The 15404-nt window shown below is 40.9% G+C and overlaps 1 protein-coding gene across 1 annotated transcript in view; it reads right to left on the reverse strand.

Moving 5' to 3' along the window:
- LOC308051360 (small conductance calcium-activated potassium channel protein 2-like) overlaps positions 1 to 15404 on the reverse strand; it is a gene marked incomplete at its 3' end in the record, with an annotated part of 95807 nt that overhangs the window by 19451 nt on the left and 60952 nt on the right. The window contains exons 5-6 of the mRNA XM_080361742.1: positions 12458 to 12568; positions 10908 to 11035 (exon numbers count right to left, since the gene is read on the reverse strand). Of these exons, the coding sequence (XP_080217868.1) occupies positions 10908 to 11035; positions 12458 to 12568 (239 nt within the window). The remainder of the gene's footprint in view (positions 1 to 10907; positions 11036 to 12457; positions 12569 to 15404) is intronic.

Raw genomic sequence — 15404 nt, forward strand, 5'->3', positions numbered from 1 at the left:
CCACCTGGCTGAGTAGTAAGCAGTTCAAAGGTGCAATGCAAAAATTGAGATATTGTCTTGAATAAGTATAACTCTGATCTATCTGCATATTTGAACTTGGTATTTTGTTTTCACATCTGAGCTCAGTAATATAATTTGCATATATATATATTTGGTATCAAAAGACTTTTGTTTGGGTGATAATTACAAAATGGGAACCTGTTCCACTGCTAAAATTTCACTCCTAAACTTCCACCTTGCTCCCCCTTAGGATGCATCCTTACACATTAGAGTAATTGTTCATATGGTTATCTAGTAATTTTGAGACCAGAAAAGAATTTAAATTTTTAAACTCTGCTTTGCACTGAAAAAAAAAACCAAAACACCAAAAAAACAACAACAACAACCAAACAACCAAACACCTAAATGCTATGATGGATGTGAACTTGGTATTGTATGAAGTTGTATTTGGGGGTTGCTGGAATGTGAACTGGTTTGGATGGAGGAAAATGGAATAATGGATTGATGTTTAATATACTTTATTTTGACATCTGTAAATTGTGAAAGGTAAATGGGGCTGAGGAATGTAACAACTGTTGAGCTAATTGGAATTGTGTATAAAACTCAGCTCATTGTAACCGAGGAGTTTGCCAGAGTCTCCCACTTTGTACCAGCGATTATGCCACCTGCGTGGCCTTGGCTATATCTGAACTGCAGCAAGAAGAGAAAGGAAAAAAAAAATGGAAAAACCTGTTTTCCCGCTGCTAAGCAGAGAAAGGGGGGCTTTACTCCCCCCGCTCTGTCTTTTTTTTTTTCTGGAGTATTGTCATCCATCCTTGTTGTGGCACTGTGTTGCTTCTCGGCTTTGAATCAGGGGTTGTTAGTGATGTTTCTTTTTTCTTCTGTCTTGTTTCTTAGGTTTTGGCACATCTGGGGAGAGAGCTCATAATTTTACCTCCTTGCTGAAGTCAGTATTTACACACTGGTCAGCTTAGGGGAGGTCAGAGTGCTCAGTGCTTCTCTGGGTGAGACTGGTACTGATTTGGGTGTGGAGTGGAGCCAGACTGGTTTGATGTGGAGTTTGAACTGATTTGTTTTCATGCTGGGCTGGAAATTCTGCCATTTCAGATGAGGGCGAGAGGGAGGTTTTATTCCCCCTCCAGCAATGTTACTACTAGAGAACTGTAATACTGCATGGAGGAGTCTGAGGGTTGAAATTTAAAGGCATTGCCAGTGGGTCCATAGTTCTAATGAAGCTGGGAAATTAAACATTTTTTTTTTTTTTTAATAGACTTATTCTGTGGTAACTGGTTGTAAAAGACTTAGTAAATTCACTGTGCTAGTTTTTGAGGTCATGGGAGAGAATGAAAGAAAGGCTGTTTTTGAGACCAATGGAATGCCAAATTTGGAACAAAGTTTTACCATATGAATTCTTGTATTTGCCAGAAAGTCCTATACCTCTCTTGGATCAAGATTTGTTAAGTGAATTGTAAGCTCAAATAATGTTTTCTGAGAATTCTGTTTAGTTGCATGTCCTACAAGAAGCTGCTTGGATGGTGCAGATCTGCTTGCTGCAAGTGAGAAATCTCCAAGGAAATTTCGAATGCTGTATTTCCACTAGTATTAACAGCCAGTGTTTTGATAAAGCAAACACTACACTGATAGAACTGAAACAGGACTTTGATCCGTTAAGGGAAGGCAATATCCAATAAATATGACAGACAAAATAGATTTGGAGACTTTGATGAATAAATTTCTGACAACCTTACAAGCTAACTGCATTCGACTGGACTTGCAGATTTGTCTGTTTATAGCTACAACATAGAAACAAGCTGTGGCTATTGTGGGACAGTATAAGATTGCTAACAGACTGATATACCGATTGTTAGTCTGATCAAGAAAATGCAGGAAATTTAAGTCTTAATAGGCCATGATCTTTTTGTCCTACATGTACCATTTGTGAAATATAATTTTGATTTTTTTTTTTAATATTTGCAATCTGTGTCCTTGTAAATTGCACTAGCTGATTTTCTTAAAAGCACAGCTTTTGGCACGCCTAAATGTAAATTGCTGCAGAACCTACAAGTCTTTAACATCAGGTCACAGACCATACTTGTAGTTGGTCTGATCCTACATACTTGCGCAGTTTTTGTTGATGGTTCTGGGAAGTCTCATAAAGCTGTAGAGGTCTGGCATGAAGATAACAATTGTCATCATTCTGTAAAAATTATTGAAGGTTCAACCCAATTAGCAGAACTTGACACAGCTTTACATTACTTAGAGCTTTTTAAGGAGGAACCTCTAAATTTGATTTGTGATTCTGAGTACGTAGTCAAGATCCACACATGTATCTGATTCTGAATTTGTTTGTTTGTTTGTTTGTTTTAAAAAATAACAAAAAGGGGGAGAAGTAGGGGAAACACCACAAAACCAATTTTCAAAAGCACTGTATGTGATGAAACTTTTTGCAAGTATGATCCAAAACCATGCTAAATCAGAAAGAACCTACATTAGTTACGGTCAAATCACCAGTAAATGGAAAAGGCCACATCAATTGATAACTTGGAGAAAGGGTTATGCTTGTGTCATTACAGGCCAAGGATTGAAGTGGATTCCCTCGAAATGGGTCAAGCCATGGCTGAATAAAGACAACAAAGATTCAATGGATGCAGATGGACAGGAGGGAGATAAGTTGTGAGGACTGTTTCAGATGTAAACCATGGATCCTAATTCAGTGTTACAGATGCTCATAGACCTGGTGATCCAGAAGCCTATTAGCAAGCAGGTGGTGTACCTTCTGTGGAGAATGGCAATTTGAACAAATAGCAGGAGAACCAAAAGGGCAATATTACACTTAGATAGTCAATGCAAAAATGAGGTAAAATCATGAGACATTCCTACCACAGTATCTACTGCAGTCTTTCTCCTTGACCTAGCAGCCGGTAAAGCTTTAGGAGATATATCAAAGCTAAGCTGGTGGTCTCTTAAATAGGTTAATCTAACTTCTGAGATACTAATTCAATTAGTAGTAGATGTTGATGGTATTAGGCATGCTACTCTACAAAATCACACAGTTATAGATCTTTTAACACTAGGTCATAGTTGTGAAGAATTCGAGAGAATGTGTTGTATTTACTTGTCTGATCATTCTGAATCTATTCATAGTACTTTAGATAAACTAAACCAGCACAGGTTTCCCCAGGGGTCAGTGTTGGGTCCAGTCCTGTTTAACATCTTTATTGACGATTTAGATGAGGGGATTGAGACCATCATCAGCAAATTTGCTGATGACACCAAGTTGGGAGGGAGTGTCAACCTGCTGGAAGGCAGGAGGGCTCTGCAGAGGGATCTGGATAGACTGGAAAAGTGGGCTGATTCCAATGGGATGAAGTTCAATAAGGCCAAGTGCCGGGTCCTGCACTTTGGTCACAACAACCCCCTGCAGCGCTACAGGCTGGGCGCAGAGTGGCTGGAGAGCAGTCAGGCAGAAAGGGACCTGGGGGTACTAATTGACAGGAAGCTCAACATGAGCCAACAGTGTGCCCAAGTGGCCAAGAAGGCCAATGGTATCCTGTCCTGTATCAAAAATAGCGTGGTCAGCAGGACAAGGGAGGTGATCCTTCCCCTGTACTCTGCATTGGTGAGGCCACACCTGGAGTATTGTGTTCAGTTCTGGGCCCCTCAGTTCAGGAAAGACATTGAGGTGCTGGAGTGGGTCCAGAGAAGAGCAACAAGACTGGTGAAGGGACTGGAGCACAAGACCTATGGGGAGAGGCTGAGGGAGCTGGGGTTGTTTAGTCTGGAGAAGAGGAGGCTCAGAGGTGACCTCATCACTCTCTATAACTATCTGAAGGGAAGTTATAGCCAGGTGGGGATTGGTCTCTTCTCCCAGGCAGTCAGCAAAAGGACAAGGGGGCATGGGCTTAAACTCTGCCAGGGGAAATTTAGACTGGATATTAGGAAGAAATTCTTTACAGAGAGAGTGGTCAGGCATTGGAACGGCCTGCCCAGGGAGGTGGTAGACTCGCCGTCCCTGGAGGTTTTTAAAGTGAGGTTGGACATGGCACTTAGTGCCATGATCTAGTAAACAGACTAGAGTTGGACCAAGGGTTGGACTCGATGATCTCTGAGGTCTTTTCCAACCCAGTCGATTCTGTGATTCTGTGATTAAGAAGATTGTCATAGTAGAATTAGGGTTTGACAAATGGTTTGAAGGTTTAGGAAGAGGTGGGTAGTTGTTTGATCTTATTAAGTAAGGTTTAACTGCATTATATGTAATTGTAATTATGTTGTTAATCACGTGTTCTATGTTGCAGTGTATTTCAAAGATGATTCAGCGCGCTGTAAATGGGGCCTGGCTGATTCAAGAACAAAAAGGGGGAATTGTGGAGGGGTTGCTGTTAGATGGAGATTTGTTACTGAACCAGCCAGGAATTTCAAGGCCAACTCAAATGCTGAAAACAGGACCTGCTGTGGGAGAGAAGCATTTCTAAAATAACAAGGCCTCAACATGACGTAAATCAACAGACCCATCATCAGTAAGACTCCAGTGTGTGGACAGCTCGTGAACATAGATGATATCTAATCAGTGAATGCATGCTTGGAGCGTGGACGCATGATCAGAGAATAGTTGCATATATAAGGAAGCTTGTTTCTGTAATAAATGGCTTTGCATGATTCACATTGAGTCAGAATGCTGAGTCCTTTATCGTTCCAACAAAGATGGGGTCAGAAATTACTATTTTCAGTTGTGTTCCTAAGAAATCAGTATTGGGAGGTGTTTTAGAACATAGGAAAGCACTTGGAAATATGAGGAAAGAGGATGTTGTGAAATACTGAAATCAGTGATGGCTGCTATATAAGTTAAATGATTGGGAAAACTGGCCAGAGAATAGAACCTTTAAGTACATTTAAGTATAACACAGCAATCATAGATGTTTTCCTTGTTAGCCTGTTTTCTTTGTGTGTATCTATTTAAACATGTTGCAGTTTTAGTTGATCTTTGTCTGTTGTGTGGTACAGTGAGTTCGCAGACCGTTAAATCATGAGAATCCATGGATTCAAAATGTGTGTTTTGTGATAATACAGAAGATCATGAGTAATTTAGTTCTTTACTGCGTCAATGTGATGATAGAATTTTGTGCGTAATAGCTCTTACTTTTCTTTCTAGCATGCTAGCTTTATTCCAGCATTGAGACTTGCACAACTCTATGATAGGCTGTCTCTCATCTTGGTGTACTAAATTTGGCTCTTTTGTATGCACAATAGGTAAAGAATCCTGGTTTTAGGATGACAGTTGCAGCACGCCAGATGAGACACTAATAAAAGCCTTACCCAGTCCAGCTTGCTAGGGCAGCGGGGGCGGGTGCCAATTGGGCTCCAGCGTGCACTGACCTGTTTTGTCAGGGAGACCCAGAGGCAGCTCTACCTGGCTCTACCCAATTATTAGCAGAACCTGGCGCAGTTTTACATTACTTAGAGCTTTTTAAGGAGGAACCTCTAAATTTGATTTGTGATTCTGAGTATGTAGTCAAGGTCCAACGCATGCATTTGATTCTGAATTTTTTTTCAAAAAACAAAAAGGGGGAGAAGTAGGGGAAACACCACAAAACTGATTGTCAAAAACATTGTATGTGATGAATCACTTACATCTAAGTGGTGCAGCCCAAATTCCCCCTGTGATGAAACACTTTGCAAGTATGACCCAAAAACATGCTAAATCAGAAAGAACCAACATTATTTATGGTCAAATCACCAGTTAATGGTCAATGGGAAGGGCCACATCAATTGATAACCTGAGGGAGAGGCTATGCTTGTGTCTTTACAGATCAAGGGCCACAATGGTTGCTTGCGCGAAATGTGCAACCTGTGTTATCTTCCTGGCGATGATTGCTGCAGCTGCTGCATTTTGGATTCCTGCACAGACAAAGACTAACATGTGGATTACTTTAGCCAACATGACTGACCAGAACTCTATATGTCTAGCTATGGCATCTTTGGAAAACCCATTCCACACATGCTTGGTTTGCATCCCCCTTGATGACTACAGCAGCATCACACCACTGTTTCAAAATAGTGGTCAGTGCAGAGGCATTGCAACCAACTGTAATAATACCAACATGGCACTTTGGATTAATTGCCTCCCGGAGGCAGATATTGAACCACAGGAAATGGAATTGCTGGGATCTGTGCCTATGGACGCTTGTATCCAGCTGCTTTGTGAAAAGTGTCAGAACAATATGCTAAAGCATGAATGGATAAAACTGCAAAATGTTGATGCTATCCTTGATGACTACAGAAATGAAACTCGCTGGTGCAATGCCTTGCAGAAGAATCCAAGCGGTGTTGTTAACAATGAGGGACAGTGACCCCAAAAACTCCCGTATGGTGTACTCTTGATCTGCGGAGATAGAGCCTGGCCAGGAATTCCTTCTAATGCTGTTGGAGGACCATGTAGTTTGGGATGATTAACTCTCTTAATGCCCAATGTATCCATGATAGTAGATCACAGAAGAGCAACATGGGAAAAACACTTTTTGCATATATATAAGTCAAAATGTGATGATAATGTACATCTTAGTGGATCGGGATTAAGGGTTTTAGGATCTCTTGCACCTGGTGTTGGCACAGCTAAAGCTTTAAATAGTTCAGAAAAATTAGGATGCTGGTTAGCTAAGCAAACTAACAGAACTTCTAAGGCTTTAAGTGGGCTCTTGTTAGATGTAGATTCTGTAAGACATGCTACACTGCAGAATAGAGCTGCAATAGACTTTTCATTATTAGTTCAAGAACATGGGTGTGAAGATTTTGATGGTATGTGCTGTATGAACTTGTCAAATCATTCTGAGTCAATTCATAAAGTATACAATTATTGAAAGAGGGAGTACAAAAGTTACAATTGATGATGAATGGGATTGGTTAAATAAACTGTTTAGTGGCTGGGGGCTTTCAGGGTGGTTGTTATTGGTAGTGAAAACGGGACTGATCGTTCTGATGGTCATTGTGGTTGTGTTACAAATGTTGCCATGCATGATTTCTCTACTGCAAAGGGCCCTGCAGTGGACAGTGAAAGCAATTTTTTTAGCACAAATACAAAAAGGGGAAATCGTGGGAAACTACGACGGGTCCATGGATTCCCTGACGGAGAGCATGCAAACAGAAATTAGCCTTGAAGATATTAAGGCCTACCCATGAGAATGATGGCAGTAAAGGAGTATCTGGAAATATTAAGGTGCACCCGTGAGAGAGAAGGGAGTAGAAGAGTAACATGGATGATAGCAAAATTAGCCAATGAGATGTTACTGCTGTAACTTGTAACCAATAGTGAAGAGACACATGAATTGGTAAAACTGTATCAAAATGCACTTGTGGCAATAAATGACATCTACTACTTTCATCCTGGAAGAACTTGGTCTATGTTGTTTGTCCATCTCAACCGTGACAGAAAAACAAATTTAGCTGTAGTTTGGGCACTACAAGAAACTGAAACACAGGCCAAGGTAGCGTGACTACACACACAGCCATACCTATTCATGGGTGGGTTACTGATGATTCCATTAGGGCCCATGCAGAGGTAACTCAGGCAGCTATATACATTGGAAATGGAAACATTATTTACAGCAGCAATTTCTACCAGGAAAACCACATGTGTGCTGGTTCGACTGAAAACAAGTTAATTTTCCTTCATGCAATTAGAAACCTTTCTTTTTCATAGCTAGCACAGTTGTTGTTTGGATTTAGTCTGAGAACAAGAAGATAACACCCAGGGACAGAGTTAATGTTTTTAACTGCTGTTGTTTTGTAGCCAAGGCCTCTGAGCTCTCTGCCCACATGTGAGAGGCAACTAGGAAGTGGGGCATAGATGGGGCAGACCTTGAATGACATTCAGAATGATCAATAAGAATATTCCATGCCATTAGCATCACACTTCATATTTGAGGAGAGTCAGATCTTCTGGCTAGCTCGGAGCTGGGATGGAGACCTGTTCTGGGGAGTTTTGTTCGGGACTTTCTTTAGTTCAGCCTTTTGCCATCCTGCCATTTTGCTGAGGCCTCTGGGCCTTTCTGCCTTTTTGTCTCTTCTCTCTCCAGGATTGGCTGTTTGGGACCAGGGTGCTGCTTCCTGAGACTGGCTGCTCAGTGCAGACGGAGTTTGTGAGGAATTGCATTGAGTATCTTTTATTTTATATTCTATTTCTATTTTATATATATCAGTGGTAGTAGTAGTATATTACTGTTATTTTGTTATTTTATTAAACTGTGTTTATCTCAATCCATGAATTTCTCCCTTCCCTTTTGATTCTCTCCCCTATTCAGGATGGGAGGGGGATTGGAGTGAGCAAGCAGCTATTATGGTTATATTGCTAACTCGTGTTAAACCACGACAACGTAACCACTCCACACACCACCCTTCTAGGAACTGTATCATTTAATCATATGCTCACACTAGGGAAAACTCTTCCCCTAGGAGATATCTGTACCTCTCCTGTGGAAGAGGCTCCCCCTTATGACGAGTTAATATAAGAGCACAAAAAAGATGCCTAGCTTACCAATGGAAGTACAACACCTCCAGCACAAAACATGGTGAGGATTTAAATTCTTCCAGATGGTATCTCTCCCAAAATATTAACTATAGAGGAAATGGAATTGTTTACACTGGCAGATTGCATGGCAGGACCATAACCTATCAGTCTAGACATGAAGTTTCAAATAATGACCCCCGAGAACACTATATGGTTCTATACTTCAACTTCTCCTCTTATTTTGCATCCTCTATTGATACCAGATTCTTGAGTTCTTATATTTCAGATATCTTTGACAAATATCTGTGCCTTATCTAGAGGAGATAGCATCGGAAAAGTGTTATAGGTGTCACAAACCCATCATCAAATGGAAGTTCAATCTGAAAAGGCACAAGCCATAGCTCTCCAATCTGTGTGGTCAATTACCCCTCACCAGGTTATTAAACCCAGAGTAATATTAGTTGAAGGAGCTGGAGCAATGGCATTTGTATTACTGGAAGGTGATGACACTCCAGTTTTCCTCCTGTATCACAGATTGGCTCGTTGTGTTTTGTAGTCTTGTACGCAAGCACATGCCCTGGATACATTTCCACAAGATTAACATGCAAATACTTAGATTTGCTTAGATAACATAGGCCTGTGATAGCCTTAGAGGCATCTTATCAAACATGCTTGAGATTTCTGCCCTGCTGTGGGGAAGATCAAAGCACAGTGGAAAACTACACCTGTGTGAATTCCTGATGTACAGGCAAAACCAGCAGGTTTGGTAATTCACTAGCAAGGACCAAGCCACGCAGTGCCTGCATTCCCGTTTATGTGGTCCTGCCTGGGTGTTGCTTCGGAGATCCCCTGGTTCATGAGTTAACAGAAATAAATTTACTCTTTGCACTTCATCCGTGATTTTGTGTTTGTTCCTGTGTCCTGCCCGTGTCAGCTCACACAAAATAAATAGCAAGGTTAAAATGTTATGGACTAACCTTTGGAGTCAGGGATTCAAGTCCAGCAAAGGACATACTGTACATGCCACCTTCTACCCCACAACCCCTGCCACTCCTCTCATCCTCCCAGTCCTTTAAGATAAGTAAGATGACAGAACTGATAAAAAAACTCCTTTTTATCTACCCAAAAAAGCCTCAGCTTTTGTGGATGCTATTGCCTTAGGTTTTTTTAAAAGAGCACAGTAACATTTAACCTTGAAAGGACATTTTAAATTAAGGTTTGTAGAATTCTTCATATCTTCAAAGCTTATCTACCTAGTTCTTTACAACATTGCTAGCCAATGACTGTTATACTCAGTTTACTAATAGGAAAGTTAATAACCTAGCCTTCCTTTTATGCAAGATAGGAATATTTTTCAGGAATGTAGGTGTGTCAGCTGGATGCTGCCCTCAGCTCTCCTCACAGCCTGGGTCACACAGAGACCCATACTTCACAATTATCAAAACATCAGTTCAAAATTTACCTTAAACAATCTACATCTCCCCAGTATGTCATGGAAAATCCATTTCACAGGTCATACAAAAGGCTGCCACAGGCTTGATAGACATCTCAAATAGAACAGACAAATAGCAGCATGGGTCATGGATGTTCCTTACGATGAGTCTGTGGCTGCTGGGGACAAAAGTCTTTTTATTTCTCCCATGTAGTCCAAGGAAGAGTAAGTGAACCACTGTATCACTTTTAGCTGGCTGTGACTTGGAAAACTCTTACAAACACTCCCAACAACTCTGCATTACCCTATGCTGCACATAACCAGAGGATTTTATTTTCTAAATAGGTACTACAGTAAAACCTGATCTTTGTCTTACTCTGAAAGAGAAAATTCATACTCAATAGGGAGACAGTGCATGTGTGAGGGAAGGAGAGTGTGTGCAAGAGAGGAAGAGCATGCAGAGGAAGAACATGTACAAGAGAAAGGAGAGAGGGAAAGCAGGGGAGTGAGCAAGGGAGCAAGAAAGCAAAAGAGAAACCAAGAGACAGAAACCGAGAGCAATAAAGGAGTGACAATGAGGGAAGGGGGGGAGAGGTGTGCAAGAGAGGAAAAAAGAGAAAGAAAGAGTGAGGAGGGGGGATAGAGGGGGAGAAAGAGGGAGAAAGGAAAAGGTGCAAAAAGACAGGACAATAAAGAATGAGACAGAATGAGAAAGGAGACAGAGAAAGAAAGGAATATTGAGACAGAAAAACAGAGAGAGGGAGAGGGAGAGAGAGAAAACAAGAAAACAAGAAAGAGAATGTGAAAGAGAATGAGAGTTAAAGAGAGTGAGAGGGGAAATGAGAGAAATAGGAAGAGACACAGAAAGGGAATGAGAGAAAATGAGGCAGAATGAGAACAAGAAAGAGAATGAGGAAAATAATGAGAGTGTAGGAGAGTGTTTGAACAGGAAAAACAAAGTAAAATTGTACTTACTGATGAATAGCTTGCAAGAATTTTCGTTGATGCTTCCTTACTTTTGCATGGTCTATCTTTTTAACCAGCTTTGTACTTTTATAAATTAACCATGTTTCCCTGAGTACATTGGCTGCTGCATTTTTCACCTGTTTCATAAAAGAAAAACACCAGGTTGACAATAATAGCATTATGTTCCCTTTTATCTTTTCTAATATAAAGTCTTTCTAAAGCACTTAAAACTGCTTAACTGTGGGAAATGGGTACATGAAGAAGCTGCATCTGGGAATTACTTCTCCCTTTTGAAAAGAGTTAGGCACATTTGTTGTTTATGACAATATAAATTACAGAGAAGGATTATTAATTTCTTATCTGTATGGCAATTAACTAGATACATTTTAGACCACCATAAAATTTCTCTCTTTCCTGTCTCATTATTACCTTTGTTTCTCTTAGCAATTTAACAGTCTTATACATTTTCAGAGATGTTAGAAAACAGGTTTTTGTTTGTTTTGGTTTTTATATTTTTCCTTTTTCTGGTTTCTTTCTTACCATTCTTAGAGGAGATGAAAAGACAACTTGTCAATAAATGTAGCCAGTGTTCTATTTCATGAGTGCTTTGAATTTTTTTTTAAATTAGGCTTTCTATAAAACATTAAACATAAGAATACTACAGTTCCTTCCTAGGCCCTCCAGTATTCCCAAGAATACTTGAAAGCAATAGACAAAGAATTTCAATGCAATGTTGATTAATGACAGAATTACTAGGCTACTTGCAAAGGCAAACAGTCCTTGTTATTGATCTGTATTTTCTCTCCCTCTGGCTTTATATCATGCCAGTCACCGCAGTTGTCAGAGCTAACCCAGTGTATAGGAAAAGGCATTTTAGGAACGCTATGCAGTAGGTCTTCTCAGCAGGAGCTCCCAATCTTGAAACCATAAAAGCATCAGAGAACCTTAGTCTTGACTTAAGTGAAAGCAGAATCAGATTTGAGAGACTTCTCCAAGATCTCTAGTCCTTGCATTTCTACAAGATCTGGCTATCTTCAGGCTTTAGTATCTGTGTAATGGGTTTGTGATCTTAGGTACATCTCAGATTTGGTTGCTGGTTTTGTTTGCTTTTAATTTCCTTTGAGTTTCATGAGTCTGAAAATACCAAAACACCACTTGGATATACTATTAAACTGATATTTACATTTATATGAAGGATAGCTGAACAGAATAAACCTTAAAAATATATATATTCCTCATATGCTGCATGAAAGTTTGCCAGTTTCATATATTTGTCTCTAGTTTCACAAATGTTAACTGTTGATTGCATCAATTATCTTCCAGCTTCAAGGACCCTTTATAGAAGAATACGCAAATCCTCAAAATCTTCTGAGAACCTGCTGTTGCCCTCAACTTCAAAGAGAAGCTCAGGGCATTCAATTCCTCCACATAGCATCTTGCAAAACCACACCCATGAAAAAGTTCAACAAGAGAATGGAGTATGAAACCATTTAAAACAAATGCAGAAATAAATTTAACACACGTTTCCTTTTCAGTTGTGAATATAAAGTATGACTTACTCTTTTAGTTAGCTGGGTGTCCATCATGAAATTATGCACATGTTTTTCAGCTCTGGTAAGTTCTAACTTCCTTGCAACCACAGCTACCACCAGTGCAGTGCACCCAGCACCCTGAAAACAATAAAACAAACCCCCAAGATGTTACTACTGCATTTTGCAGAGTTTTTAATGGAAGCTTCTCCTTTGCTGTAGAAATGTGGCAGGAATCAGGTGATTGATCCCTGATAAACACACTACAGCTATTTCAGTTCAGAATAACAGAAGTCAGCAATTGCAGGCTAGTAAACTGCCAAGGCATCAAAATAAATGGTGATCAACATTATTTAAAAGTTCTGTTTTTTTCCCTTCAGGGGTCGAAAATTCAAACACATGCCATTTCTAGTGCATAAACAAAATGGATGATAAGAACAATTTTAAAACCTAGAATATTAGTAAAGAAATACAGAATACCCTATTCTTAATTGTCTAGAGCAGGGGTGTCAAACTCATTTTCACCAGGGGCCATATCAGCCTCGCGGTTGCCTTCAAAGGGCCAAATGTAATTTTAGGACTGTATAAATGTAGGAATAGTTACATTTATAGGTAAGGCTAACATTAGGGTTGCATTTAGTATAGGAGTTTTTGTTCATGAAGTTATTATTGTTGATTTTAGAACTTTGGTTGTGTTGAGGATAAGGAATACGGTGGTGGTTATTAAGGAGTATAAATAGAAGGCTAATAAGGTAAGGTTTGGGTTGTGGATTATGATAATTGCTATTCAGCCTATGTGTGAAATGGATGAGAAAACTAAGTGGGGCTATGGATGTCACCTATCTTGAATTCTGTAAAGTCCCCCACAGCATCGTTCTCTCTAAATTTGAGAAGTATGGATTTGATAAATTGACTGTTTGTTGAATGAGGAATTGGCTGGATGTTCACATCCAGAAGGTAGTGATCAGTGGCTCGGTGTCTGGATGGACACTGGTGACAAGTGGTGTCCCTCAGCGGTCCATATTGGAACCAGTACTATTTAATATCTTCATCAATGACATAGACAGTAGGATTGAGTGCACCTTCAGCAAATTTGTGCATGATACCAAGCTGAGTGGTGCAGTTGACACACCTGAGGGATGGGATGCCATCCAAAGGGACCTGGACAAGATCAAGAAGTGGGCGCATGCAAACCTCATGAGGTTCAACAAGGTCAAGTGCAAGGTCCTGCACCTGGGTCAGGGCAACCCCCAGTATCAATACAGGCTGGGGGATGAAGGGATTGAGAGCGGCCCTGCAGAAAAGGACTTGAGGGTACTGATGGATGAAAAGCTGGACACGAGCTGATAATGTGTGCTCACAGCCCAGAAAGCCAATTGTATCCTGGGCTGCATCAAAAGAAGTGTGGCCAGCAGGTTGAGGGAGGTGATTCTGCCCCTCTACTCAGCTCTGGTGAGACCCCACCTGGAGTACTGCATCCAGATCTGGAGCCTTCAGTACAGGAAAGACATGGACCTGTTGGGCAGTGTCCAGAGGAGGGCCACAAAAATGATCAGAGGGCTGGAACACCTCCTCTATGAGGACAGGCTGAGAGAGTTGGGGTTGTTCAGCCTGGAGAAGAGAAGGCTCTGGGGAGTCCTTATTACCATCTTTCAATACTTAAAGAGGGCTTTTAAGAAATATGGGGAAAGATTTTTTTACCAGGGCCTGTAGTGATAGGACAAGGAGTAATGGTTTTAAAATAAAAGAGGGGAGATTCAGTCTAGATATAAGGAAGAATTTTTTTTATGATGAGGGATATGAAACACTGCCCAGAGAGGCTGTAGATGCCCCATCCCTGGAAACATTCAAGGTCAGGTTGGACAGGGCTATGGGCAACCTGATCTAGTTGAAGACATCTCTACTCATTGCAGGAGTGTTCGACTAGATGACCTTTGAAGGTCCTTTTCAACCCAAACCATTCTATGATTCTCTGAAAGGGTGATAAGGTCAATAGCACACCTGAAATGCCTCTATATCAATGCACACTGCATAGGAAAGAAACAGGAGGAGCTGGAAGCCACTGTGCAACTAGAATACTATGATCTAATTGCTATTACTGAAACATGGTGGGATGAATCACAGACTGGAGTGCTGCAATTGATGGCTATAACCTGTTCAGGAGGGACAGGCAAGGAAGGGGGAGAGAGGGTGTTTCCTTCTATGTATGCTGTCTTTAAAAAACAGAAATGAACAGTTTGAGAGCTTGTGAGTGGAAATTAGAGACCAAGCCATCAAAGGAAACCTCGTGGCTGGTGTTTACTACAGGTTGCCCAATCAAGGGGAAGATGTTAACAAAGTGTTCTTATTTAAACTATAGGCTCTGATCCTGTTGGGGGACTTCAGTCCCCCAGACATCTGCTGGAAAAGCAGCACAGCAAGCTGTAAGCAAACCAGGAGAGTTCCCGACCAGAGGAGAAGCATTACTGGACCTGTTGCTCACCAACACAGATAAACTACTCAGAGATGTCAAGATTGGTGGGAGCCCTGGGCTGCAGTGATCATGCCGTGATGGAATTCACAGTCTCAAGGAACATGGGCCAGGTGATAAATCAAGACCCTGAACTGCAGAAGAGTGAACTTCCAGTTGTTTAAGGAATTAATGGATGGGACCCCTTGGGAAGCTGCCATCAGGAATAAAGGAACTGAACAGAGCTGGCAGCTCTTTAAGGGCATTTTTCTTAGAATGTAAGAGCTCTCCACACCCACGTGAATGAAATCAGGCAAGGAAGGCAGGAGACCAGCAAGGCTGGGTAATGACCTCCTGTTCAAACTACAGTGTAAGAAGGAAATGCACAGGTAGTGAAACAAGGGATATGTATCCTGGGAAGAATATAGGGACACTGCCTGAAGGTGTAGGGATGGGATCAGGAAAGCTAAGCACAGCTGGTGCTGAATTTGGCAAAGGATGTGAAGAATAATAAGAAGGGCTTTTACA

The sequence above is a fragment of the Nesoenas mayeri genome, assembly GCF_963082525.1.
Source record: "Nesoenas mayeri genome assembly, chromosome: W".
Taxonomy (NCBI): Eukaryota; Metazoa; Chordata; class Aves; order Columbiformes; family Columbidae; genus Nesoenas; species Nesoenas mayeri.